Raw genomic sequence first — 25,775 nt, forward strand, 5'->3', positions numbered from 1 at the left:
GACTATGTGATGAGTGTGGTGTGGTGCAAATGTTTACCTTCTCCTCCTGACTGTCAATTTCAGTCTTGGTAGAGAGTTTGGCTAGATAAGTGCACCTCTCACAGGTTGTAGTGTTGTGTGGTAGGAGGAGAGGGTTGTCTGTGTACATGAGGTAATTTCTAAATTGCCTCAAGATGCCCAGATTCATCAGATAGACAGGAGAGAACATTGGGAGCCGACCTTGGACATGCCTGAATATAAAACTATTTTCCTCTAGATAAGTGAGGAAAGTGAGTGCAAGAGCTGTTTTTCTCTAAGCAAGTGAGAAAAGTAAGTACAAAAACTATTTTATTCTAGGTAATGAGAAAGGTTGAGTGCTATAGTAATTAGTAGCTTATTTAGTGCTTACATGTTCTGAACAAATGCTGAGTACAAATAAGCAAATTTAAGTGCTAAAACTAAGAATCTGTATCTGCACTAGACGAGTTACAGGACAGAAACAAGTGCAATTGCAGGCTTTCAAATCAGAAAGTTGAGAGAGATGGAAAAGGTTGCCCAAAAGCCAATAACTACAATTTCTGGGCCAGAACCACTCCTTATGTGGTAGACAGGTTACCTAGTGCTTACCACTCCCACTGATAAGCTAGAAGGTTTCCCTCCAACACAGAAAGGCTTGGGGGCTCAGAAGCTTACATACAGTCCTAGATACAGCAAATCTGTATCTGGAACACTAGTTACAGGAAAGGTAGGAAGCAGGCTTACAGTATTTTTTGTAACAGTCTGTGTGCTTGGATGAGTTGGGTGAATGTGAGCAGGTTAGTAGCTCACGGCAGTTTAGTTGATGAAGGGAATTGCACTGGTGGAAGCTAGCTCTGTGACCGGCAGCAAATTTTGAGGAGTGTAGGTTGGAGGGGATAGATGCACAGTATAGGTATGGTAATGTAACTGCATTCCTTCTCTCACCAGGAGAAAACAGAAGCACTAATCCCAAGATGACTACTGAGAGGCAGAATGTAGGCTCTCCAATAATTGGTGGTCTTGCAAAAGATGGTTAAAGGTAAGATGAAAGAAAATGCTTTATCCTAAACACTGCAGTGTGCACTAGAGGAGTTAGATGTGAAAGTAGGTAACTTAAGTGTTACTGGTCTAAAACTTTAAGTTTTAGTGGAGAGTCACTATTTTTAAAACAGCAAGATAGATTGAAAGGGAATGGTCACTTTTGTATTCTGGTACTGTGGAATACAGTAGGATGGACAATAAATTTAAATAGTTGAAGGGGAGTGATTTCACAAAATGATAATTTTGTGCTTACACCAGCCAGTAAAAGCAGAGAGGAAATGAGATATATGGTCAAATTAACATAAGGGGCAGGCAACTAGAAAGACAGCGGTGTTTAAGAACACAACAGTAACCGGGTGACAGGGTGGGAAAAAAATTCTGTCTGACTCACAAGAGACAGAGCTGTGGTCTCTTTTCAAGTTTTAATATGCAGCTAAAAGCAGAATACAAGTAAAACACAGTGTAAAGAAAACAAATCACAGTATACAAAATAGAAAAGCACAATAAAGTAATACAAAATACAACAAATAAAAAGCAAACTAAAAATGGACAGTATGTCTGTAGTATGGCACATCAACAAACAAGGAGGAACCAGATCTTACCCCTTATGTTGGGAAACTGTGAGAGTGTGGCAGTGAGTGATCTCTTCCAATTGATTTCTGATAGCAACGCACATACCGGGGAAATTCATCATTATAACAGGCAAGTTGAACAGGTCCATATTACTACCTCACAACTGATCTCTCAACAAAAGGTTGTGAAAATGATATTCTGCCAATGGGACCAACCATGCTGTGACCTGGCTGCATCTCCCTTGATCAACAAGTGCAGCAGGTTCTTTGCCATAGTTCCTCCACCGGGGGGGGGGGTCACCGAGAGATGCTGTTCTTTACAATTGGCTCCCAGGTCTCCTCTATGCTTATCCCTTAACTCCATTAATCCCTAAATTCCTACACAAAGCATCATGTTTGAAGAGCAAGGTCATCCTCATTTCCCATCATTGACATCAACAGATTTGGTTTCCCTTCCTTTGCCCTCATCTAGTTCACCTGCCTTGGATTCTGGATCAAATTCCAGACGTCCAGTCTCACCCAAAAGACATTACTCACCCAGATGTCCTGGTCCTAAAACTGACTGCATGGTATCTCCAATTCCATTGATAGCCAGACAACCCAATCTCTCTTCCCTGGTCCACCACATTGTTTTGTCATCCCATAAACTTTCCACAAGAAAAATTTACAAAAGCAAATGGAAAAGATTTGTCCTTTGGGCGCAGCAACAAGACATCAAACCTTTTTCAATGTCAGTACCTAAAATTATTGAATTCCTGGCTTCTATTTTTAATGATGAGGCTAGTCCTTCTATGGTTAAGGTTCAGTTAGCTGCTATTTCCAGTTTCCATGTTGGAGTTTTGATAATTCTCTGTTGGCTTCTCCACATCTTTGTAAGGCATTTATAAAAGGAACCTTTCTACTCAAACCGCCCTTTAAGGACCCTGCTCCACCATGGGATCTGAATTTAATGTTATAGTCCCTAACTGTATTTCGGATAACTATAACATCATCCAGGAGAGTTTCAGAACTTCAAGCTTTATCTTCTAAGCCTCCTTATTTAATTTTTCATAAGCATAGGGTGTCCTTTAAGAACTAACCCTTCCTTTCTTCCTAAGATGGTGTCAAGGTCTAACATTAATCAATCTATTAACCTCCCGGAATTCTTTGCAAACAAAGGTGAATATATATTGCGCTTATTAGATGTTCAAAGACAATTATGCTTCCATCTACACAGATAAGAGAAATTTAGAAAATCAGTTCAATTATTTGTATCTTTTTCAGAATCCAGATTGGGTCAACCATTTTCAAAAGTAACCTTATCAAAATGGGTGACAGATTGCTTTTCTTTTGTCTATAAAAAGTCTGGCCTGGTCTGGCCAAATATTTAAGAGCCCATTCAACCAGGTCTATGGGAACTTTACCAGCTTTTTTATCCAGGTCTTCCATGGATGCTATTTGTGCAGCCACAACTTGGGCTAATCCTCATACTTTTATTTCTCATTACAAGTTGGATCTGGTCTCTAGTGGAAGAGCAGCTTTCAGCTCAAAAGTACTCAGGAATATCCTTCGTTAGAGTCCACCTGGGTTTCAGGTAGCTGGGGACTCTGTTCCATATGTTGATGAATGAATGAAAATTGATAATATCAGCTAAAGAAGTTATGTATTCACCATAACGTTTCATCTGTGTTATCCATTTTCATTCTTCCTCAACTTCCCCCCTCCAGCCCCTTACCCTGTTTCTTTTGATGACTTCTGGAAGAGCAGGAGAGCATTATAGGAACCAAAGTTCTTTCTATTTGAGCTTCAGATATTGACTTTCCATCTTAAAGCCAGAGTTTCATTAGGTCATACAATAAGAAGATGCAAACAAGATCTGGAGAATGAGGGGGACTACTGCATTGCAGGTAAGGGAAGAGCTCTAGATCTTGTAGTATCCACAAGCTGTGAAACAGCGGCCAAGTCAGATCCGAGGATCGGATCTAAACCCATATGTTGAGGAAGAATGAATATGGACAATACAGATGGAAAGTTATGATGAGTACATGACTTCTTTTTTTCAGGTAGCTTGGGAAACTGTACCATTTGTTGAATTGAACAGAAAGGACACCACCAGATATAAAAGTTATGTGCTTAATGTAGCGCTAGTTATGTGTTGTCTTGGTCTGTCAAGCTCAACATCACTCCCTCCCTGTGTCCCCCATCCTAAATTATCACTCTTGGGCTCCCAGCTGATTGGTTGAACCTGACCAGGGGCCTTGTCTTTTAAACAGCCTTTCACTGTTACCCATGTCCATGATTCAGCTATGTTGTTTGGTTAGGCATGTATTGTTTTTTTTCTTTGGATGATAGTATAGCTACAAGCAGGCAAACTCAATCTGAAGTAATCAGGGGACCAGAGGGAATTATGGTTAAGGTAGGTGTCAGAGCCCCGGATCCAAGCTCTTGAAAAAAAGTGAAGTGCCGACATCGAATCCAATAACCCAGTTGTTGAAATTGATAGAACAAGACAACACAACTGTATCATTATGGTAAGTAGATAACTTTCTTTTTTTGTCCTTTTTGATCATTTTAGGTTTCTTTCTAAAATGCTCGCTGTTTTTTCATTTGCTTTTTGAAGCATTAAATATTTGATTATATAATTATATATAGTTGTATCTATCTAAATAGCTATCTATAGAGATATTTAGTTTTATATATATATATATATATATATATATATATATATATATATATATCTACATGGGTCTACCTGACATGGTCGACAGTTTATTTGGTCGACAGTTCATTTGATCGACAAGCATTTTAGGTGGGGCTTCCCCACACCTAACTATATATATCAACTCCATGGTTGCACAACATTGGGGAAGGGGGCAAATCTGCTTGTCGACCAAATGAACTGTCGACCAAATGAGTGTCGATTATATGAACCACGTGAAGGGGACCCATATACATATATATATATATATATATATATATATATATATATATATATATATATATATATGCAGAGCTATATCTATATTTCATCCCCTACACAGGATTGAAATTTCAGAACATTGATCCTCTGATCATCGAAGACTAGAGGATCAAAGTGCTGAAAAATTGAACTTACAAAAATAAAATAAATAAATAAAATGTGAAAACTTCTTATTTCACGTGTTTTTGCAGTGGGGGGTAACCCCCCCTGCAGCCCTACACACCCTGTTACTTAATATTCCAACTCCGAGATCGCACTACAATAAACAGAATGGTAACGTTCTGATTCCACACTGTGCAGTGATCTCCATTCACAAGATTTAATATTTCAGCACTTTGATCCTCTGGTGTTTGATGATCAGAGGTTCGATGTTCTGAAATTTCAATCCTATGTAGGGTTCCCATATATTTGTGTGTGTATATATATATATATATATATATATATATATATATATATATATATATATATGTGTGTGTGTGTGTGTGTGTGTGTATATCGAGATATATATATATATCTATATATATATATATATATATATATATAAAAATATATATATATATGTATATAAGTTACGATTGTTGGTCTAATACTTATGAGATCGAGATTCAAATCATTAAGCAAAACTGCTCAAAACTCAAATAAACAAAAATAAAATACAGTAAACACTATTATCTGATGTTGTCAGTTTTCCTTCTGTCTTCAACTGATGAGTTTGGATCCGATCCTGGGATGCAACTCGGCCATTACTAAAGCTCATGTTAGCCAAAAAGCTCTCGAGCTTCTCCCTTACCCATAATGCACCAACCCTAAGCTACCTTAGATCTTGTTTGCTGGTTTTCATGAAAAGGCGTGGTCAGCCTAGCTCTCGAGCTTTCACAGATAAGTGACAGTTTTTTTTTTTTTCATTTAAAAATCTCATAAAACCTAATATTTTCTTATGTTATAGTATCCTTTCTTACTTTTCTTAACCCTTATCTTGTTATGAGTTTGTAGTTCTTCAATAACCATAGTTGGCAATTTCCTTTTTTCTGTCTTCTAGTCTTCAGTAATTATAAATGTTAAGTTGTCTATCTCGCCTTCATTCTTGCTGGTTTGGTACGGAGCCGATCCTCGGCTCCGACTCGGCCATCTTCAAAAGCGCGAGAGCTGCTTACTGGCTCGAGGCCCCCCTATATCCCATGATGCCTGGTGCTAGATACCCAGATCTCATTTGCCGCTTCTGCTGCGAGGTTGTTCTACTGGCTCAGGTCATATAAAACTTTATTATTATTGTATTTTTCTTGTATGAGACACTTAGTATCACTGTTAGTGTTTAGTGATAGCTATCTATATTGTTTGTAGTACTGCTTATAGTTTTTGGTTGTGGTAGCTGTAGTCTGCAATTTTTAGTGGTTAGTACTTTAGCCTTTCCGTGTGTCTTTTCTTGTCCTTGGTTTTCCTCCAGGATGTCCAAGGATCCTAAGCCGTCCGGATGCAAGAAGTGTGACTCATGCTGTCAGAAGATGTCTCTGACAGATGGTCACACTTCTTGTGTTTATTGTCTGGGCACCGTGCACCTGCAGGACTCTTGCTCGATTTGCCATGCTTTCAGTCCAAGAGTCCTGCAGGAGCGCAAAAACAAATTGATCCTAAGGGGTTTGCTTAAGCCCCAAGATTCACCGGCGAAGGCTCAGCTCGTGAAATCTTCCAGGCCACCTAAACCTTCGGCTCCCAGTTCGGAGCCGTCGTTGGGTGAAGCCATACTATCCATCTCGGCTCCAGCTGGAACCGATGTTCCTCCCTCCCAGTCGGCTCCGACATGTTCTTCGGAGCCGTCTGAGAATCGAAAAAGATCCAGGTCTCCTCTGGAGTCGATACATTCGGCTCCAAAATCGCCTCTGCGCCAGTCGGAGTGTAGTCATCGCTCATCCCACTCTTCTCAGTCCTCAAGACTTTCGTACCATGACTTGGAAAGAGTGGTCAGTAGGCTGCTAAAATCGCAGGCCCTAGCCAAAATGTTGTCCAGCCCCCCTCATCAGGTGTCGGCTCCATGCACGTCTGTAGATATTCCTACTCCGACTCATCCTATGAGCTCGGAGCCGGAGTTCGTTGGGGTTCGAGTCGTGGAACCGTCAGCTCCGATACCTTCTCCTTCGGTTCCGTCGTCGGCTCCGATCCCTTCCATGGTACCGTCCCTGGAGGGATCTGGGTGCCGAGACTCCCTCGTCGGCTCAGAGGGGGCGAGTGGCATCGGACCCTTGTCAGACCCCGCTCTCCCCCTCAGGGCTTCGGCTCAGGTGAGCTCGGCTTCCACATCTGCCTCGGAGCCGTCCCCCTTGGTGCGGAGAGGGGTTCTGGTTTCTTTGGAACCGGAGCCCTCTCTGCGTCCGGGCAGAGACGCCATCGAGGTGATGAGGAGTGTACTGGCCCCCGAGCCAGTCCCACGATCGACCCCATTGGCTCCTCCCCCTAAGGTGCCTGCGTCAGCCTCTGCCCCTCTTCCAGACCCCAAGCGTGGGGATCCAGCGCTCCAGGACACCCCTTTGGGTGTATCCTCCTCTTCCGAGGCCTCCCCTGATCATTCAGAGGAGCCACCTCGCAAGAGGAAATGCAAGAGGAAGCATGTTGACTCCCCTGAGTCTGTCACATCAGATACTGACTTAGAGGAGTTGGAAGGGTCTCCAGGATCCCCCTTTGAAGATGTCTCCTTCTCAGACATCCTTGAGATGCTTAGGCAGAGGGGGAACTGGACTGCCCTAAGCCCTTCCGAGGATGAGTCGGTATTCCTGGATGCGTTTGGATCCCGACCTGCCACCTCCTGGGTGTCTCCGCCTTTCGACCCACTGATGTCTGTGGTGGCTCGGAAGGCTTGGCCAGCTCCAGACACAGTGGAACCGACCCCTAGAAGACCTGCAAAATTCATTACTGCACCACAGGACAAACAGTTCTTGACCAAGGGTGTCCCCATTGATGCCATGGTGGTAGCGGCGGCCACAAAGAAGGAGTTGGCAGAAACGTCTTCATCTGCCCATGCTCCTAACAAGGAGTCCAGGACGATGAACAGATATGGGAAGCGGATGTTCTCCTCAGCGACCTTTTCCATGAGGTCCCTGAATTACCTGTGCCACTTTACCCATCTTCAGAGGGATCTCCTGAAAGAGCTTGGAGATACCCTCCAAGATCCATCAGCTGAGGGGGCCCAGGTTAAGGCAGCCTCCCAGCTGGCGACTCTCAATTCAGTGGTAAACTTCTCCATGAGGCTCATTTCATATGCAGCCGATGGTGCGAGTAGAGCCGGAGGCACAGGTGTTGCCCTAAGGAGGCACGCTTGGATGCGGCTATGTAACTTTGCAGAACCTTTCAGAGCGTCTTTCACCAACACCTCTTTTGGTGGTTCCTCTCTCTTTGGATCACAGGTGAAGGATACCCTTACTAGGTGTGAGCAGGAAGGCAAGACTCTCTCTGCCGTAGGAGTCCGTTTTTCCACTCCTTCCAGACCATATCCCAAGGGTCAGAAGAGTGGAAAGATGTGGTTCCGGAAATCCCAGGGAGCCTTGCTGGACACACGTGGTGAGTTCCCATCCAGGGGCAGAGGAGGGAACAATAATAGACGCCGCCCTCGTGGCAGAGGGGTTCCGCAAATTCAGGACAGCAGAGAATCCTTCTCTGAGAAGCCCTTCCAGCATCCCTGAAGGGTTGCCCGGCTGCCCACCTCTGGAGTCAGTCAGGGGAAGATTATCACTGTACCCAAGAGCCTGGCAAGACATAACACAAGACAAATGGGTACAGTCCGTTATATCCGGATGCTACCGAATTCCCTTTGTTCGCACCCCCTTAAGGTCAAACAAGTCCCTTTCAGACGTTCCACCCAATCTGAGGGACCAAGCAGTTCAAGAAGTCTCAAAACTGCTAAGAAAAAGGGCTATCCAGCAAGTCCCAGCAGACCAACAAGGATCCGGAATTTACTCAAGGTTCTTTTTGGTACCAAAAAAGACAGGCGACTGGAGGCCCATTCTGCATCTCAGCAGACTGAACAGGTTTGAGTAAAAAACGAAGTTCCGGGTGGTCACGCTACAGTCCATTTTGCCCTTCCTGGGTTAGGACAGTTGGATGTGCTCTATAGATCTTCAGGATGCGTACTACCACATCAAAATGGACAGACACTCCAGAAGATTCCTTCGCTTCCGGCTGGGAGCCAGCCATTATCAGTTCAGAGCTCTGCCCTTTGGTCTCACCACAGCCCCCAGGGTGTTCACCAAATGTATGGCAGTAGTTACCGCTCACCTGAGACGGCAAGGATTCCAGGTGTTTCCATATCTAGATGACTGGCTCCTCACTGCTACCACCAGACATCACCTTCTGCGAGCCAGAGACTGCACTATCGACACTTGCTCCAGGCTAGGTATCACAATAAATTTTGAAAAGTCTGCATTGTCACCCTGTCAATCTATCACCTTTATAGGCGCAAATTTAAATACCAAAGACATGTCAGTGAGCCTCCCACCAGACAGGATATTAGTGATTCACCAGCATGTGAAGATTTTATTAGCATGCAAAAGAATTCAAGCCAGGTTTGTCCTTCAAACTCTGGGTCTCATGGCAGCGGCGATTATACTTGTCCCTCTAGCTCGTTTTCACATGAGGATTCTCCAGTGGCTTCTTTTCACCCAATGGTCCTTCCAGCAGCTTCCCATGTCTTACATGATTATAATCACACAAGCATGCAAGAAGCACCTTGTGTGGTGGATGGTCTCCACATCAGTGTCCCACGGCAGACCATTTATACTTCCCCCTCCAGTTGCTATGGTGACCACGGATGCCTCCCTGATCGGGTGGAGGGCATTATCAGGGCAGAACAGTCCAAGGCATCTGGCAACCTCACGAGTACCATCTGCACATAAATGTCTTGGAGATGAGGGCCGTGCTGTTAGCACTGCAGGCTCTTCAGGACTCTCTTCCTACCGGGACCATTGCAATTCAAATGGACAATATGTCTGTAGTGTGGTACATCAACAAGCAGGGTGGAACCAGGTCCTACCCCCTATGTCGAGAAGCACTCAAACTCTGGCAGTGGGCAATCTCTTCCCAGCGGTTTCTGATTGCAACGCACATCCCTGGGAGGTCCAACGTCATAGCAGACAGGCTGAGCAGAGCAATTCTCATGCCTCACGAGTGGTCTCTGAACCAGGTAGTTGCGGACCAAATCTTCCGCAAATGGGGCCAACCTTGCTGCGACCTTTTTGCAACTACCTTCAACAGCAAGTGCAGCAATTTCCTCTCTCTCCTTCCACTTCCTGGGCATTCCCCCAGAGACGCTCTAGTCCACAATTGGCCTCAGGGACTTCTTTGTGCATTCCCTCCTTTTCCCTTAATCCCGAAGCTAATTCAGAAAGCTACCGTATTGGGCTGCAAAATTATCCTTATTGCTCCTTACTGGCCTCGACAAATATGGTTCCCATTCCTGCATCGCCATCTTCTCGAGCAGCCTTGGACTCTGGACCTAGTTCCAGACCTCCTGATTCATCAATCGGGTGGGCTGCACCAATCCCTACGCTCTCTCCAGCTCATGGCTTGGTTGCTCCACTTCCAACTTTAGCCAGGCTTCCAGATATCTCCCCTTCTGTGCGCGAAATCTTTTGTCATCACACAAGTCTACGACTAGAAAAACTTACGCTAGTAAGTGGAAACGTTTTTCTTCCTGGGCAGAGGCTAAAAGTATAGACCCCTTTTCAGCCCCTGTACACCACATTTTGGAATTTCTTGCAGAACTCTTCCATGCTGGGTCCGCTTCCGCTACAATTAGAGTTCAGTTAGCTGCAATTTCAAATTTTCACATTGGTCTGTCGGAAAACAATATCATGTCTCATAAGCTATGTAAAGCCTTTCTCAAAGGAACCACTCTGCTCAGGCCCCCAGTCAGGGATCCTCCACCACCGTGGGATCTAAATTTTATTTTAGCTTCTCTAATTTTGCCCCCTTTTGAACCTGCAGCTTCTTGTTCCTTGAAGTTCTTATCTTGGAAAACCCTTTTTCTGGTAGCTATTACTTCAGCCTGAAGAGTTTCGGAACTCCAGGCTCTTTCTATCCATCCCACATACCTCGTGTTCCACAATGACAGAGTTGCTCTTAGGACTAATCCTTCCTTCCTTCCTAAGGTCTCTTCAGAGAGTAACTTGAATCAGTCCATAGACCTTCCTGTGTTTCTTCCTAACCACTCCAACAGGGAGGAATATAAGTTGCATCAGTTAGATGTTCACAGGCAACTACACTTTTATTTGCATAGAACTAAGGACATTAGAAAATCGGGCCAACGTTTCCTGTCTTATGCAGTCAGTAAACAAGGTCTTCCAGTCTCCAAAGTAACCTTATCCAGGTGATTAACTTCTATCATCACATTCATATATCATCTGAGAAATAAAGAATTACCATTTAAACCAAAAGGTCACTCCACCAGAGCTTTAGCCACTTCGGTGGCCTTTCAGGCTAGGTTGCCCATGGAATCTATTTGTGCTGCGGCTACGTGGGCCATCCCACATACTTTCATTTTGCATTACAAGTTGGATTTGGTTTCCAGGAGCAGAGCTGATTTTGGCTCCACTGTTCTGAAGAGTCTTTTCCGATGAGCCACCCAGGACTTTAGGTGCTAGGGATGCTGTCCCAACCAGCAAGAATGAAGGTGAGATAGACAACTTAACATAAAGAAGTTATGTACCTATCATAACGTTCCATGTTAGTTGTCTTCTTCTCGCCTTCTTTCTTGCGTCCCACCCTCCATCCCCCTATCCTAGTGGACCGAGAAGAGTTCCTCTTGATTTTTCACTGGCTGAGTCTTCTCTGGCTATTCCTTTCTGACTCGTAGTCTCTCCAGTAGGATTTACGCATTCTAGGATAGGATTCCTTTATTATTATGTTTGCAGTTAGACTTACCAAACAAGATCTGGGTGTCTAGCGCCAGGCATCATGGGATATAGGGGGGCCTCAAGCCAGTAAGCAGCTCTTGAGCTTTTGAAGATGGCCAAGTCGGAGCCGAGGATCGGCTCCGAACCCAACCAGCAAGAAAGAAGGCGAGAAGAAGACAACTAACATGGAACGTTAATGGTTTGTACATAACTTCTTTTTCTTTCTTTTTCTACACTTTTGTGTAGTCCTTTTTACCATTGTTGGTATCATTTTTACTGTCTTTGCTCTCTCTTTCTGTGTGTGTGTGTGTGTGTGTGTGTGTGTGTATATATATATATATATATGTATACACACACACACATACATAGAAAAAAATGTCTTTCCTGATCTTTTCGTTTCATGGTTGGTAGTATAAGAGTGGAACAAGTCCCATCTGGATTTAAGAAGTGTGTCAAGTGTGGGCACAAGCTACTATTGTCAGATGCCCACATACTATGTGTTTATTGCCTAGGGCCACAACATCTGCAAGAGGATTGTTCAGTCTACCATAATTTTAGTCCTAGAGCTCTAGGAGAGAGGAAAAATAAGCTCAAATTAAAAGGTGTGTTATCTACCTCATTTGGAGAAGAGATATATGGGGTTCAGTCCCCCTAACAAAAAAGCAATACAAGTTAAGTCTTTTTGTCTCTGAGGCCTTCTACCTCATCCACCTTGGTTTCAGAGCCATCTAGAAAAAGGCCTAAGTTGGATCCAAAAAGATCCCAAAGTTCTTCACCCTCAGATCTGAGGAAGAAAAAAGCAATGGATCTGACTCAGATATAACAAGAAAGTTATCAGATCTGACTGCTTTGAGTCCTATAGTTCTTCCCAGGACAAAAAAAAATTGCTGTGACTAGATACTTACCTTCTATTGATCCTGTATATTCTAGCGTGCCTCCACCCTTTTTGGAATGACACCAGTCCAAGTTTTCTTCTCTTGTCTCAACTCTTTCCTCCTGAAGTCTGACAGAGGAAGATATGGAAAGAGTGATGCGGAAGTTCATCTCGGAGCATATTCAGCTGGGTGTCTTGCCGGCTTCTACCCCCTCAGGTCAGGAGGCCCATCCATCAAGTACACCCCCACTTCAACCTCCTCCTCTGATCCCTTTGATTGTTTCAGAGTCCCTGGATTTAAGTCTCCTATGTCTGTCTGCTTCTGATTCAAAGATTAGATTATCTTTGGATCTAAAACTTACTCTGAGTGCTCCAGTTCAGATTTCTTCAGATCCAGATGACTCTCGGCGCCAAAGCTTCCCTGTCCGATTCGAGGTGTTGGAGTTGACTCTGAAGTTGTCACAGTCATCTCTGCCCCTCGGAGCACTGGCACTGGATAGCTGATTTCCCGCTTCCTGCTCTGGAAGACTGTCTTCGGAGCAGGGGAAGACAGTGCCTTCTCAGCACCAGGGTATAGTCTCTCTGTGGGACAATCAGTCTTCAAGGTTGTGATATTCTCTGCTCCAACAGGGCAGACAGATCTAACCCCTTTGGATCCTCAGCCTTCTACCCTGATGTCTCTGCACTTAGAGCCTCATCATTCTTTACCACAGGGACAAAAAGTCCGAGATCTCCTGGCAGGGTATTACAGTTTCTTCAATACCTCCCATGAATACCCCACTGAAGAGGTCCCTAGGAAGAAGAAGTGCAAGAGAAAGCAATTGGAATCTCCACAAGTGCCAGTCATGGAGGATATGGGCTTCGATGAAGGTGAAGTGCCCCCACGATCACCTCCAGAAAACGTTGCATTTGGAGACATCCTTGTGATCCTAAAATAGAGAGCTGGTTTGACCCCCAGCAACCATTCATCTGAGGAGTTAGTATTCCTGGAGGCTTTCGGTACTGTGTCGTCTACCTCCTAGGTTAAGTCCCACCTGCTGATGAGCTCATTGATTTGGTCTATTGGCGGACATGAAAGGAACCTGACATAGTTGAACCCATACCCAGAAGACCAGACAAGATTCTGGCCCTACCTTCGGGGAAAGAGTTTTAGGTTAAAAGGATGCTCATTGATACCATGGTCATGGCGGACACCAAAAAGGAACTTGCAGAACAGAGTTCTGCTGTTCATCCTCCTAACAGGAAGTCAAGGGCAATGGACTGGTGTGGAAAGCTTGTCTATGCTTCAGCCACCTTCACTGTAAGGTTGTTGAATTTTTTGGCACATTTTACTAGGTTACAGAGAGATTTGGTCAAGGAAATTTCAAATACCCTCTGAGGATTCGTTTCATCAGTGATCCAGTCATCCATGACTTCTCAGTTGGCTACCCAATAATTGATTTCAAATTCATCCATGAGGCTTATTTCTCATGTAGCTGAAGGTGCATTAAGGGCAGCGGGTTCAGGCATTTCCATCAGGAGACATGCCTGGATGTGCTTATGTGATTTTGCAGAGCCCTTCAAGTCTTTGTTTGTCAATATTCCTTTTGACACCACTTTCTTGTTTGGCCCAACAGCGAAAGAAAATTAATTCAGGTGTGAGAAGGATGGAAAGACCCTGTCTGCAGTGGGTGTACATTTTTTGACCCCCTGAGAGTTTTCTAGAAAGCAACAAGGTGGTCAAAAGATATGGCTCAGGAAATCCCAGGGTCCTTGGCAGGGCACATGTGGAGAAAGTTCTCCCAGGGGCGGGGGGGGGATCTAATAGTCAACACCACCCCTGTGACAGAGGAGGCCCGCAAACCAGTGGTCCAGACATTCTTTTTGGACCAGACCTTACTAGCACTCCTGAAAGGAAGCCCAATTGCCCACCTCTAGAGGCAATTGGGTGTTGATTATCCCTGCACCAGAGAGCCTGGCTAGACATAACAGAAGATACTTTGGTGCAGAGGATTATATCCAGAAGCTTTATAATACCCTTTTCCCTTCTGCCTCCAGTCTCAAGAAAAATCCCTGATAATCCATCCAGTGAGAGGGAAGAGAAAGCAATTTAAATACAAATGCTGCTAGAAAAAAAGAGTAATCCAAGAGGTCCCACCAGATCAGATAGCATCCGGAACTTACTCAAGGTTCTTGTTAGTGCCAAAGAAAACAGAACTGGAGACCAATTTTGAATTTCAGCAACTTGAACAAGTCAGTTTGACAAACCAAGTTTCAGATGGTCACAGTTCAGTCCATTCTCTCTTTTCTGGGCAAGGATGACTGGATGTGCTCGATAGACCTTCAGGACGCATACTATCACTTAAAGATGAACAGACAATCCAGAAGGTACTTACACTTCTGGCTGTTAGCCATTCACTACCAGTTCAGGGTTCTGCCCTTTGGTCTTACCACAGCCCCAGGGTGTCCACCAAATGGGTCTATATCAGTTTAGCGAAAACTTACTTTGTCGAATGCCTATTCATCGACCCCTTTTCATCGAACCGTTAAAACAGCAAAAAAAATTCTCAGGGAATGAAGTTAAGTGGCCATTGTTACACATTTGCACTTTTCCCCAATGTAGTGCAATCTAGGAGTTGGAATATATAATTAGGGGTGTGGGGGGCACACACACCCCACATTGGGGGGAGTGAAGCCTCCCACATTATTTTGTTTAGACTGGTGTAATTTTTCTTATGATTACCCTGGTGGCCAAGTAGCTTTTTTCCCTGGGAAACTGTTTCGCTGATTTAATGGTTCGATGAATAGGGGTTGATGAATAGGCATTCGATAAAGTAAGTTTTTGCTAAACTGATATAGACCCCCACCGAATACATGGCAGTAGTAGCAGCTCACTTGAGACCGCAGGTATTCCGGGTGTTTCCATATCTAGACGACTGGCTCATTAGCACCCTGACCAGACATCAATTGATAAGGGCAAAAAATCAGGTTCTCCAGCCTTGTTCTCATCTGGTAATAACCATAAACTACAACAAGTCTCAATTAGAACCAACTCAAAATTTGGAATTCATAGGAGCAGTTTTCAAAACAAAGTCAGTGATAGCTTCACTGCCTCCCTCACGAGTACAAACTATCAGATCACTAGTCAGAAAAGTAATCTGCAATACCAAAATTTCAGCTGACTGGGTCCTTTAAGCTCTAGGATCATTGTTAGTAGCAATAACCTTAGTACCTTTAGCCAAATTTTATAAGAGGATTCTCCAATGGATACTAGGAACACAGTCGTCAGTACTTTACCAACCTATATCAACTCAGATATAAATCACTCAGACATGCAAGAGAGATCTCAGGTGGTTGATTCAATAAGATCAGATTCTACAGGGCCATCCATTCATTCTTCCTCATTTCAAGGCGATAGTGACCATGGACACTTCCCAGTTGGGGTGGGAGGGCATTTTTTGAGGAAAACACTCCAAGTCACTTGGCCCCCTGAAGAGGCCAACTTGCATATCAATGTTATAGAGATGAGAGCAGTGCTTTTATCGTATGCTCTCCTTTGCAAATCAAAGAGGCAGTGTGTTAGTAGTTTGGTACATCAACAGACAAGGAATGATCAGATCATACCCCTTGTCTTGAGAAGAGCTCAGAGTGTGGCAATGGGCGATCTTGTCCAACTGCTTTTTTATAGCAGTGCACATTCCAGGTAAGTCCAGCATGATAGCAGACAGACTGAGCAAGTGTATTGTTCTACCTCACGAGTGGACTCTCAAGAAGAATGTGAGGGAATTGAGTACTCATTGATGGGGACAGCCTTACTGCTATCTTTTTGCTTCTCCATGAACAACAAAAGCAGCAGCTACTTTGCCCTAATCCCCCCAGAAGGGGAATCACCAAGGGGCGGTCTACTTCATGACTGGCCCCCCAGTCTACTTTGTGCCTACCCACAAATCCCATTAGTCCCAAAACTTCTACAGAAAGGCTGCCAGGTTGATGAGCAAGGTCATCCTCATAGCACCTCAGCAGATTTGGTTTCCCCTTCCTTTGGCCTCACATACTTCACCAACCTTGGATTCTGGATCAAATTCCAGACCTTCTGTCTCACCCGATAGGCATAACCCATCCTGACATCTCAAACCTCAGGCTGACGGCCTGGTTTCTCCAATTCTATTAATAATCAGACAACCAATGCTCTCCTCCCCTGTATGACATATACTTTATCTTCCCATAAACCTTCAACAAGAAAACTCTATACAAGTAAACGGAAAAGATTTGTTTACTGCACACAACAAAGTCATGTTAAGGCATTTTCAGCTCCGATACATAACATACTCAAGTTTTTAGCTTTACTTTTTAAAGAAGGGGCTAGTTCCTCAACCATTAAAGTTAATTTAGCAGCAATGTCAAATTTTCACATTGAATTTGAAGGTTCTTCAGTTGCCTCATAAATTGTGCATAGCTTTTTTGCAAGGCACTCTCCTTTTGAGACTTCCTTTTAAGGACCCCACTCCCCCACAGGATCTCAATCTGGTAGTGCAGGCACCAACACATTCCGACTTTGAACCCGCAGCTAAATGTGACCTTAAGTATATTACTTGGAAAAATGTTTTCTAGTAGCCATTACCTCTGCTAGACGAATTTCGGAGATTCAAGCCTTGTCTTCAAAACCTTCATACTTGATCTTTCACAAGGATAGAGTGACGCTATGAACAAATGCCTCCTTCCTTCCCAAGGTGGTATTAGAATCTAATACCAGTCGATCCATTAATTTGCCAGTATTCTTTCCTAATTTTCAAACAAGGGCGAATACATGTTACATTTATTGGATGTTCACAGACAATTATATTTTTACCCACATAGAACAAAATACACCAGAAAAACAGACCAATTGCTTGTTTCCTTTGCAGAACTGAAATTGGGTAAATCAGGTGCTAAAGTAACTTAAGCCAGATTGCTAACTGATTGTATTTCATTTATTTATAACAAATTGGGTATTACCTTACCACAACTGGTATGAGCTTATTCAACTAGGTCCATTGCAACTTCTTCAGTTTTCCTATCCAGAGCATCCACGGATTACATATGTGCAGCAGCAACTTAGGCTACTCCTCATACTCTTATTACTCATTATGAAATGGATCTAGTCTCCAGGGGTACAGCATCATTTACTTCAAATGTACTCAGAAATATGCTTCCTTAAAGACCACCCATGGTTATAGGTAGCTGGAGACTCTGTCCCATCAGTTGAGGATAGAATGAAAATTGACAACATCAGATAAAGAAGTTATGTACTTGCCATAATGTTCCATCTGTGTTGTCCATTTTCATTCTTCCTCAGCTACCTGCCAACCAGCCCCCATCCTTTCTGTTCACAAACTTTTGGAGAAATGAGCTGTTAGAGGAACATCATTGTCCTTTATATTGAGCTCCAGATATATTTTTTTCCCTTTACTGAGCACATGCAGTTTCACATCTCTTATATGTATGCATGTTATACGTTCCTTTTCTGGTTAAAAAAAATGGCAAACAAGATCTGAGGTAGCTTAGGATTAGTGCATTATGGGTAAGGGAGAAGCTTGAGAGTTTTTTGGTTATCACGAGCGTTAGTAATGGCCGAGTCAGATCCGAAGATTGGATCCAAACACATCATTTGAAGAAGAATGAAAATGGACAACACAGATGGAACGTTATGGTTAGTATGTAACTTCTTTTTTTGCACTGGGCAGGTCCCCTTCACCTACCAGATGAAGGGGTGGCATTGCCGCTACTCCCCACCAGCTAGTTGTATTTACCAACTCCGAGCTGTATCACAGTGGGGAAAAGGCAATTGACTCATTTGCCACTGCTCCACAATCTCACACAGACAAAAAGGCAGTAATATGTGATCAGTTCACTTTTGATCACATTTACCAGCTTTTTTTTCTCGTGGACCTATATACAACTCAGTCACCTGACACTCATGGATATGTATTTATTATTTAACTAAAAGGATAGCACCAGGTAGTACCTGTTTTATATTTCATCATTCACCACCCAGTATCATAAATAGCATGAAATGGGTGTTACCTTTTAAGAAGCGAATCTGCTGCTGCTGGTAAATCATACACGGCAAGGAAATGATATCACTGAACTGAAACCCATTTCTCATCTTGCTCAAGAATTTCTATCTTAGAAAATTTTTTTTTGATAGATACCTCACACAACTGTGCGTACCTGACATTTTCCTGACAGAAAATTGCTTGTTATACTGTAGAATTGTTTTTTAGTATCTGCCAAGTGGTATTAGTTTATATAAATTATATATAAAATCTATAAAAATAATTACTGACTTGCATTTTCCTTTGTTATAGAAAATGTCTGACCTTCTGACAAGCCAGGAGGGTGAAGGTGTAGTGAAGTCATATAATAGGACTGCGTATATGTTGGTGGAATATGAAGTACTGTCCCATACTGCATGGGTAAAAGAAGTTTCTCAAGTACAACATGGTATGTCTTCCGTACTTTTCAAATAGTAGTTGCCATTTGTAGCTTATTTCATGGTGTAGAATAATAAACCTGAGTATTGAAATAGTTGATGAGAGGTGGTGGGAATTAGCAGCTGCTGCTGACTCACCTGTTCTTGGAAGAAAGGCATAATAGTCACTATTGCAGTGGCCTCTGGGAGCTTTCCTAGCAGAATGAATGGTCACAGTATGCCCTTGATGCACATCAAGCTGTACATATCACTATAGCAAGGTTATAGTTAAGTCACTGAAGGCATTCATATCAAATATCATTCAAAATTAAAAAAAAATTGCCAAAACACACTTTTGGCAGTCTTTGACATTGCACCTTTCTGTACTGTTACCCAACCTCACAATTGGTAAATATAACTTGGTGGATATAAGGGTTCTTCCACCACGGAAGGAGCATTTTGTTAACATTGTTGAAAGTGGTTTTCAGTATTTTTTTTCTACTGAGTAGCATTCAGTATAAATGTATTTGGTGACTCTTACATGAATCCACTATAACCCAAAGTGTGCATATACACACAAGCATATATGCGTTACAGAACAGGTATTGTGTTTAACTGTTTAAGTGTCTCAAACGGAGGACCAGCAAAGAGAAGGGTTATGATAATTAAATAAAAAACTTTTATTTCTCACTTTTAGTGGAATAACTTGGCAGGTGCATAGCCCCCCAACCTGTAAATATTAGAGTCTGTCCCTAAACAGGTGCAGCCCTTATCTGGGAGGCAGAAGCCAAGTCATCTGGCCACTGGGATCAGAGTTTCCTGTTGCAGAGCAACTAAACATGAGACCAACTACCTTCATGATTGCCTAGATGACACTCTGTCAGGCCAGCTAAAGTTTCAGCTCAGGCCCTGTGGGGAAGGGAGGATGGTTAGATGGCATGTGAGTCTTTTACCTGAGGGCTAAATATGTACTCTATTGAATGGGGCAGCACTGTGTGTCAGTTGTGAAGGGAAGTTTTTTTGAATATAAAAGACTCAAAATTCTACAGAAAAATCTGAGGTCATGACATCCTAATATGTACCTTGTGGGGAAAACAGAAACTTCAAAGAAAAGTACATTGGTAAACAAAGAAAGGAGAAACTGGTATAGAAAGAAACTAATGAGTTAGTGCTGTAAGGACAACAGGAAGGCAACAATAAATGGATGGGTGCTGGGGATTCAAGGGATAAAGGGATGGGGGCACTGTAAAGAAGACCACTGGAGTGTCTGTATGAGGTTATGAATAACTGTCAGCTAGGAGAATCCATTTCATCTGGGAGAGGAGCAGTTCGGATTCAGATCAGGATGCATCACAACCGACCTGATTTTTGCAGTGAGATAGATAGTTGAAAAAAGCTAGAGATGAGGAAAGAGTCCAATTGAGCATTCCTAGACTTGGAGAAAGCATATGACAAGGTCCCAAGAAAGCTGATTTGGGCAGTACTGTGGTGGTTTGAAGTCCCAGAAACATTGGTAGAACTAGTATAGGCTACATACAAGGACCCAATGACTCAAGTACGAACAGTGTTTGGTCTCACAGAGGGACTCCCAGTGGGAGTGGGTGTACATTAGGGTTCAGCTCTGAGCCCACTGTTGTTCATACTGGTGATGGACTACATTAGCATACAGGTCAGAGGGGACAGACTGACAAAGTTGCTGTATGCAGACAATGTGGCATTAAGGCAGACTCTGAACAAGAACTTCAGGAAAGGCTAGGGTAATGGTATGGAAAAATAAAGGCATATGGGATGAAACTAAGTACTGATAAGACAGTGGTAATGGCAGCAAATTGGGGAAATCAGAAGAAGCTGAGAATTGAGGCAACTGGCATAGGGTCTCAGGTGTAGTGAATGACAGAAGAATGCCAACGAAGCTGAAAAGTAAGGTGTACAAGACATTGGTACAACCAGTACTACTGTATGGTACAGAAACCTGGACAGTAAAGGCAGAGCATATGAGGAAGCTAGAGGAGATGGAAATGAAGTGCCTGAGAAGAGTGGTAGGATGCACCCTGTGGGACAGACAAAGAAATGAAGACATAAGAGCAGAAGCCAAAGTAGCTCCAATTGTAGAAAGGATCAAAGAGAACAGATTACGGTGGTTCAAATACATATGCAGAAAAGCAGAAGACAACGTGGTGAAAAAGATTTTGGACAGACAGGAAGAAGGCATAAGGAAACAAGGGCATCCAGCAAAGGGGTTAATGGATTGTGTTAGAGAAGATCTGTGACAATCACGAATGAGTGTCGAAGAAGGCAGGAGTGTGGCATTGACTTGAAAAAGATGACGGCAGTTAACACAGTACCCAGACCACATATAGAAAAATGGGAAAAGGGGCGTTGAGGATGATGATGTTGATGATGAATGATGGTAGGAGAATCCATGTTATCAGCAGTGGCAAGACAAGCTCAGCAAGGATACCGGGAGTCACCATTTGGATGTTCATCGTGTTTCACTGTTTCAGTATTACACTTGGGTTATCCTGCTGGCAGGCTACCCGCAGTCGGCCCGAATTCCAAAGTCCTGGTCCGGCGTCGGTTGCTGTCGCCTCTTCCCTGACGTCAGTGCGCCAGGGGTATAAAAGATGCAGCCAACGCCATTTTCTTCAGTCTTTCTTGCCGTGCGGTGCCCGAAGCAAAAGCAGTTCGCAAGTGCCGGTCGGCCGACTCTTGAGATTTTCGAAATTGAATTTCAGATCCGAAGTCTTCTATAAAGCTAAGTATCCTGTTGGAGAAACTTTTTTCTTGCTCCAGACCGATGTCAGAAAAAGTTAACAATTGTATTTCTTGTGGGAAACAAATACCTATTACTTAGTTCCACTCAGAAGATTAAATCTGACCCAGTAAAGTATAAAACAAGACAGTTTATTAAGCCGTTGAGACATACGCTTTTCATCGGAACACAGTCCAACTTCCTCAGAACGCCAAACAAGCAAAACAGTGCCTCTCCCCTATCTAACATTTTAAATATCTCTCTAATTAGAAACTAGTCACATGTCAAAATGCAATTAACGTAAAGCCACAACGTAGAAAAGAAAAATACAATAAAAAGTAAACATATAAAAAAATGTTAGCAATAGATCTTAAAACATCATTCCACAATGAACTAACTCATGAATAACAGTGTGTATATGTAACCATATGAACAAACTCCCAATCAATGTCATGTCCCATAGGACTTTTAAACTCCATAAACTTGCTCAAAAATTAAATATGAAATGTTTTTGAATGGTACTATAGATTTGGACTTATTCAATTATATATCCCCCTCAGTATATAAAGCTCCTGTAATATTTGGTTCTCTCAAAATTCATAAAAACCTATTGAATCCTCCCATGCGACCACTGGTGAGTGCCAAGGGTAGTGTTACATATGCCGCTGCTAACGTAGTGGACTCTATCCTAAAGAAATATGTGGCCACAGAATTGCAAATAAGTAAAGATTCTTGGTCTTTTTTGGCCAGGGTAAATCAAACATCTTTCAGTGAGGACAGTCAATTTCTGACTGTCGACGTCAAGGATTTATATACATCTATCCCACATTCAGTGGCCCTCGAGTGGATTCCTATATTGATATCCCAAAAGCAAGCTTCTATTACAGAAATACAACTAGTGAATGAATTATTGGACATCATCTTATCCAACAATTATGTTTCTTTCAATAATAGATTTTATGTACAACAGGTAGAAGTACCCATGGGTTCACCCTGTGGGGCTGGAGTGGCCAACATGGTGATGGCATATTGGGAGAGAGAGTGTTTCATGAATCACAATTTGTTCAGGGACTCAGTATTGATGTATACTCAGTTTTTGGATGATATTTGTATCATCTTGAAGGGGGGAGAGGCACTTGCTACATCTTTAGTCTAACTGTTCAATTCTTCTACTGAGTTTTTACAATTTACTTATACCATTTCCAAAGATAGTATATCCTACCTAGATGTGGATTTGAGGAAGGACCTGACCCAAGGTTGTTATATAGCTAAAATACATAGAAAAGAGACCTTTTCCAACAGTTATGTCCATTTTGACAGTTCCCATCCATTCAAACAGAAAAGGGCTATCCTCAAGGGTCAGCTCGTGCGAGCAGCACGGATGATATCCAGAGATCATGATTTCAGGGAGAAATGTAACCTTATGGCTAGTTTTTTCTCCAATAGAGGATATCCCCAGGACCTAGTAGGTGATTTAGTCCAAGAAGTTCAAGCTAAAAGATTATCAGGAATTTATGTGCCTATTTTAAGTCAGAGGGGGGTAGAGCAATCTATCGGACTTGAGAAGGTAGAAATAGGCTGTTTTATATCCCAGAGTTTTATTTTAACATACACTATAGACGCAAGAGATATTTACAATATAATAATGAAAAACTGGCCTTTAATACTCCAGGATGAGTCTACACGTAAAGTTTTGGCAGATTTGCCCAGGATTGTTTATAGGAGAGGTTCCAACATCAAAGACATATTGGAAAGGAAACCCAAGTCCTTTAGTAGCAGATACGGCATGTACAAATGTTGTATGTGCAGATACTGCGGATATATAAAAACTGGGTCTAGGTTTGTGATCAAGGATTTGGTCTTTCATTTGTTGGGCAAATTTAATTGCAACAGTACACAGGTGGTGTATTTAGCCCAATGTGTCTGTTGTTCTGCCTTTTACGTGGGGAAGACCGATAGAAGGTTACAGGAGCATATATATGAACATCTATATGCCATTAGGAAAGGTAAAATGGAGAATGCCTCGGCAAAACATGTTATGGAAAATCCTGGGCATAGTTTTTTATTCAGTACCATTGACCAAGTTAGTTCTAATTCTAGGGGGGGTCATACACCCTTGCATCTTGAAAGTAAAGAACTATGGTGGCACCTCAAGCTGGACGCATGCCACACCTGGCCTTAATGGTTCTTTGAGCTAGGCCTGTTTACTGAAGTTAAAACATTTGAAAAGGTGATCTGTTTGGACATTCACATAGTAGAGGTCTAGCCCGTTCATTTTTATGTAAGTAGTTTCTATGGTCCTCCATGGTCAAGTATTAGTTTAATATAGAGTTCTTAGTCATTCCACCGGCTTTTACAATTTAATAAAGTAATTGTTGATGTTTTGCCTATTATGATGTTCTCCATATTTTCGTACTGTTTTTGGCTGCAGGTGTTGTTGTTTTTTCCTATGGATTTTCATCTAGGATTTGTGATCTTATTTTAGTGTCATCTGTAAGTAGGGTTTTGAATCACAGTAAATGGACATATTAGAATGTGTAATCTGGGTGAGGTGAGGGGGCTAGTAGGAATTTTTTGTTTGAGGTATATAATTTTATATAATTTTAATTTTAATAATTAAACCAGCAATATTATAATTTTATTTATATTATTTTTCATGGTTTGGTTTGGAGGTAGCAATATACATACATCTCTTATTATTATTTTTTATTGATTCATTAGAATGGTTTTATTTAGAACAGAAGTGGAAGCAATAACGGCTTAGAGTTTTTGGTCTGTGTTTATTCGTTCTGTACTGACCAGTGTGGTGGTTAATAAGCCATATAAACAAGTTTGGGAATGAAATGCAAGCCTTGTTCCCTATTTTTTTCCTAGTAATATTAACCAGTTTTTTACATCTGTGGAAAATCGATTGTCCGGTCACCGATTGGATAGGGGACCTTGTGGTTTCCATTTTTCCTGCTTCTTCTGTTTCCTATTGCCTTCTAATGTGTATGTGAGGTTCGTTTTTTTCATGCTTCTTTCTTGCCAAGTAGGTGTAGCAGAAAGAGAAAATATAGTCATATTAATGGAAAACATATTGTTTATTTTATAATCAACATAATATGTGCAGATTAAATATACTTTGAGACAGATTCTATTACATTGGTAATCTGGGACCATTGTGCACAGCAAACAAGCTTTGCACTATTTGAGTAGAGACGTTTTATATTTAATTTTTGGGCAAGATTTTGGAGTTTAAAAGTCCTATGGGACATGACATTGATTGGGAGTTTGTTCATATGGTTACATATACACACTGTTATTCATGAGTTAGTTCATTGTGTAACGATGTTTTTAGATCTATTGCTAACATTTTTTTATATGTTTACTTTTTATTGTATTTTTCATTTCTACGTTGTGGCTTTAAGTTAATTGAGTTTTGACATGTGACTAGTTTCTAATTAGAGAAATATTTAAAATGTTAGGTAGGGGTGAGGCACTGTTTTGCTTGTTTGGCGTTCTGAGGAAGTTGGACTGTGTTCCGACAAAAAGCGTATGTCTCAATTGCTTAATAAACTGTCTTGTTTTTTATTTTACTGGGTCGGATTTAATCTTCTGAGTGGAATTAAGTAATAGACTTCAGAGCGTTTTGTTGGTTCTGTATCGTTTTTCAAATTGTTGTTGGTTTGTCGGAAGCAGATACCTCATAAGGATTTTCATTCTTACTGTATTCCTTGCCTAGGCCCTGACCACGACGTTGCTAGTTGTCGGTTTTGTGCTAGATTTAACCAACGCACTATTAAGCGTCGGTACGATTTTGCTTTTCATTACTTTGGCCGAAGGTTTAACTACATAATGCCGTCGGAACAGCCGATGACTGGAGTTCATAAAAAGCGCAAGGAAAAAGAAAAGGACAGGCATCCGAGGTCCAAAACCGATGACGAAGCCTCTTCTAGGCCAGTTCGCCGGTTCTCAGTGAGGCGCTTTCGCAGCCCCTGACACCCGCTACCTCAGAGCCACAGGCCGCCTCCGACTCCCACATGGAGACAGCTAGGCCTCTGGATACTCAAGGTATTGGGTCTTTGGAAATTAATCCCTCAGATGGGTCTGGAGCCGCTGAGCAGGCATCGGCTTCTGAGGGTGTTTTCAGACCTACACAACTTTATATCAAGCCAACTTCAGCATCAAAGACAAAGACTAAAACAGTTTTAAAGACAAGGAAACAAGTACAGCATTCTCCAGGACAGACTTCCATGCCTAAGAAACAAATGCTCAAAATGGCCGAAGACC

At 42.4% G+C, this 25,775-nt stretch overlaps 1 protein-coding gene across 1 annotated transcript in view; it reads left to right on the forward strand.

Annotated features, from left to right (window-relative positions):
- The window catches only part of LOC122816787 (dynein axonemal heavy chain 8-like), a 9,517,065-nt gene that overhangs the window by 2,093,816 nt on the left and 7,397,474 nt on the right, over nucleotides 1-25,775 (forward strand). The window contains 1 exon segment of the mRNA XM_044089814.1: nucleotides 18,648-18,783. Coding sequence (XP_043945749.1) covers nucleotides 18,648-18,783 — 136 coding nt within the window.

The sequence above is a fragment of the Protopterus annectens genome, chromosome 1.part1 (genome assembly GCF_019279795.1).
Source record: "Protopterus annectens isolate FY-2018-M chromosome 1.part1, PAN1.0, whole genome shotgun sequence".
Classification (NCBI taxonomy): Eukaryota; Metazoa; Chordata; order Ceratodontiformes; family Protopteridae; genus Protopterus; species Protopterus annectens.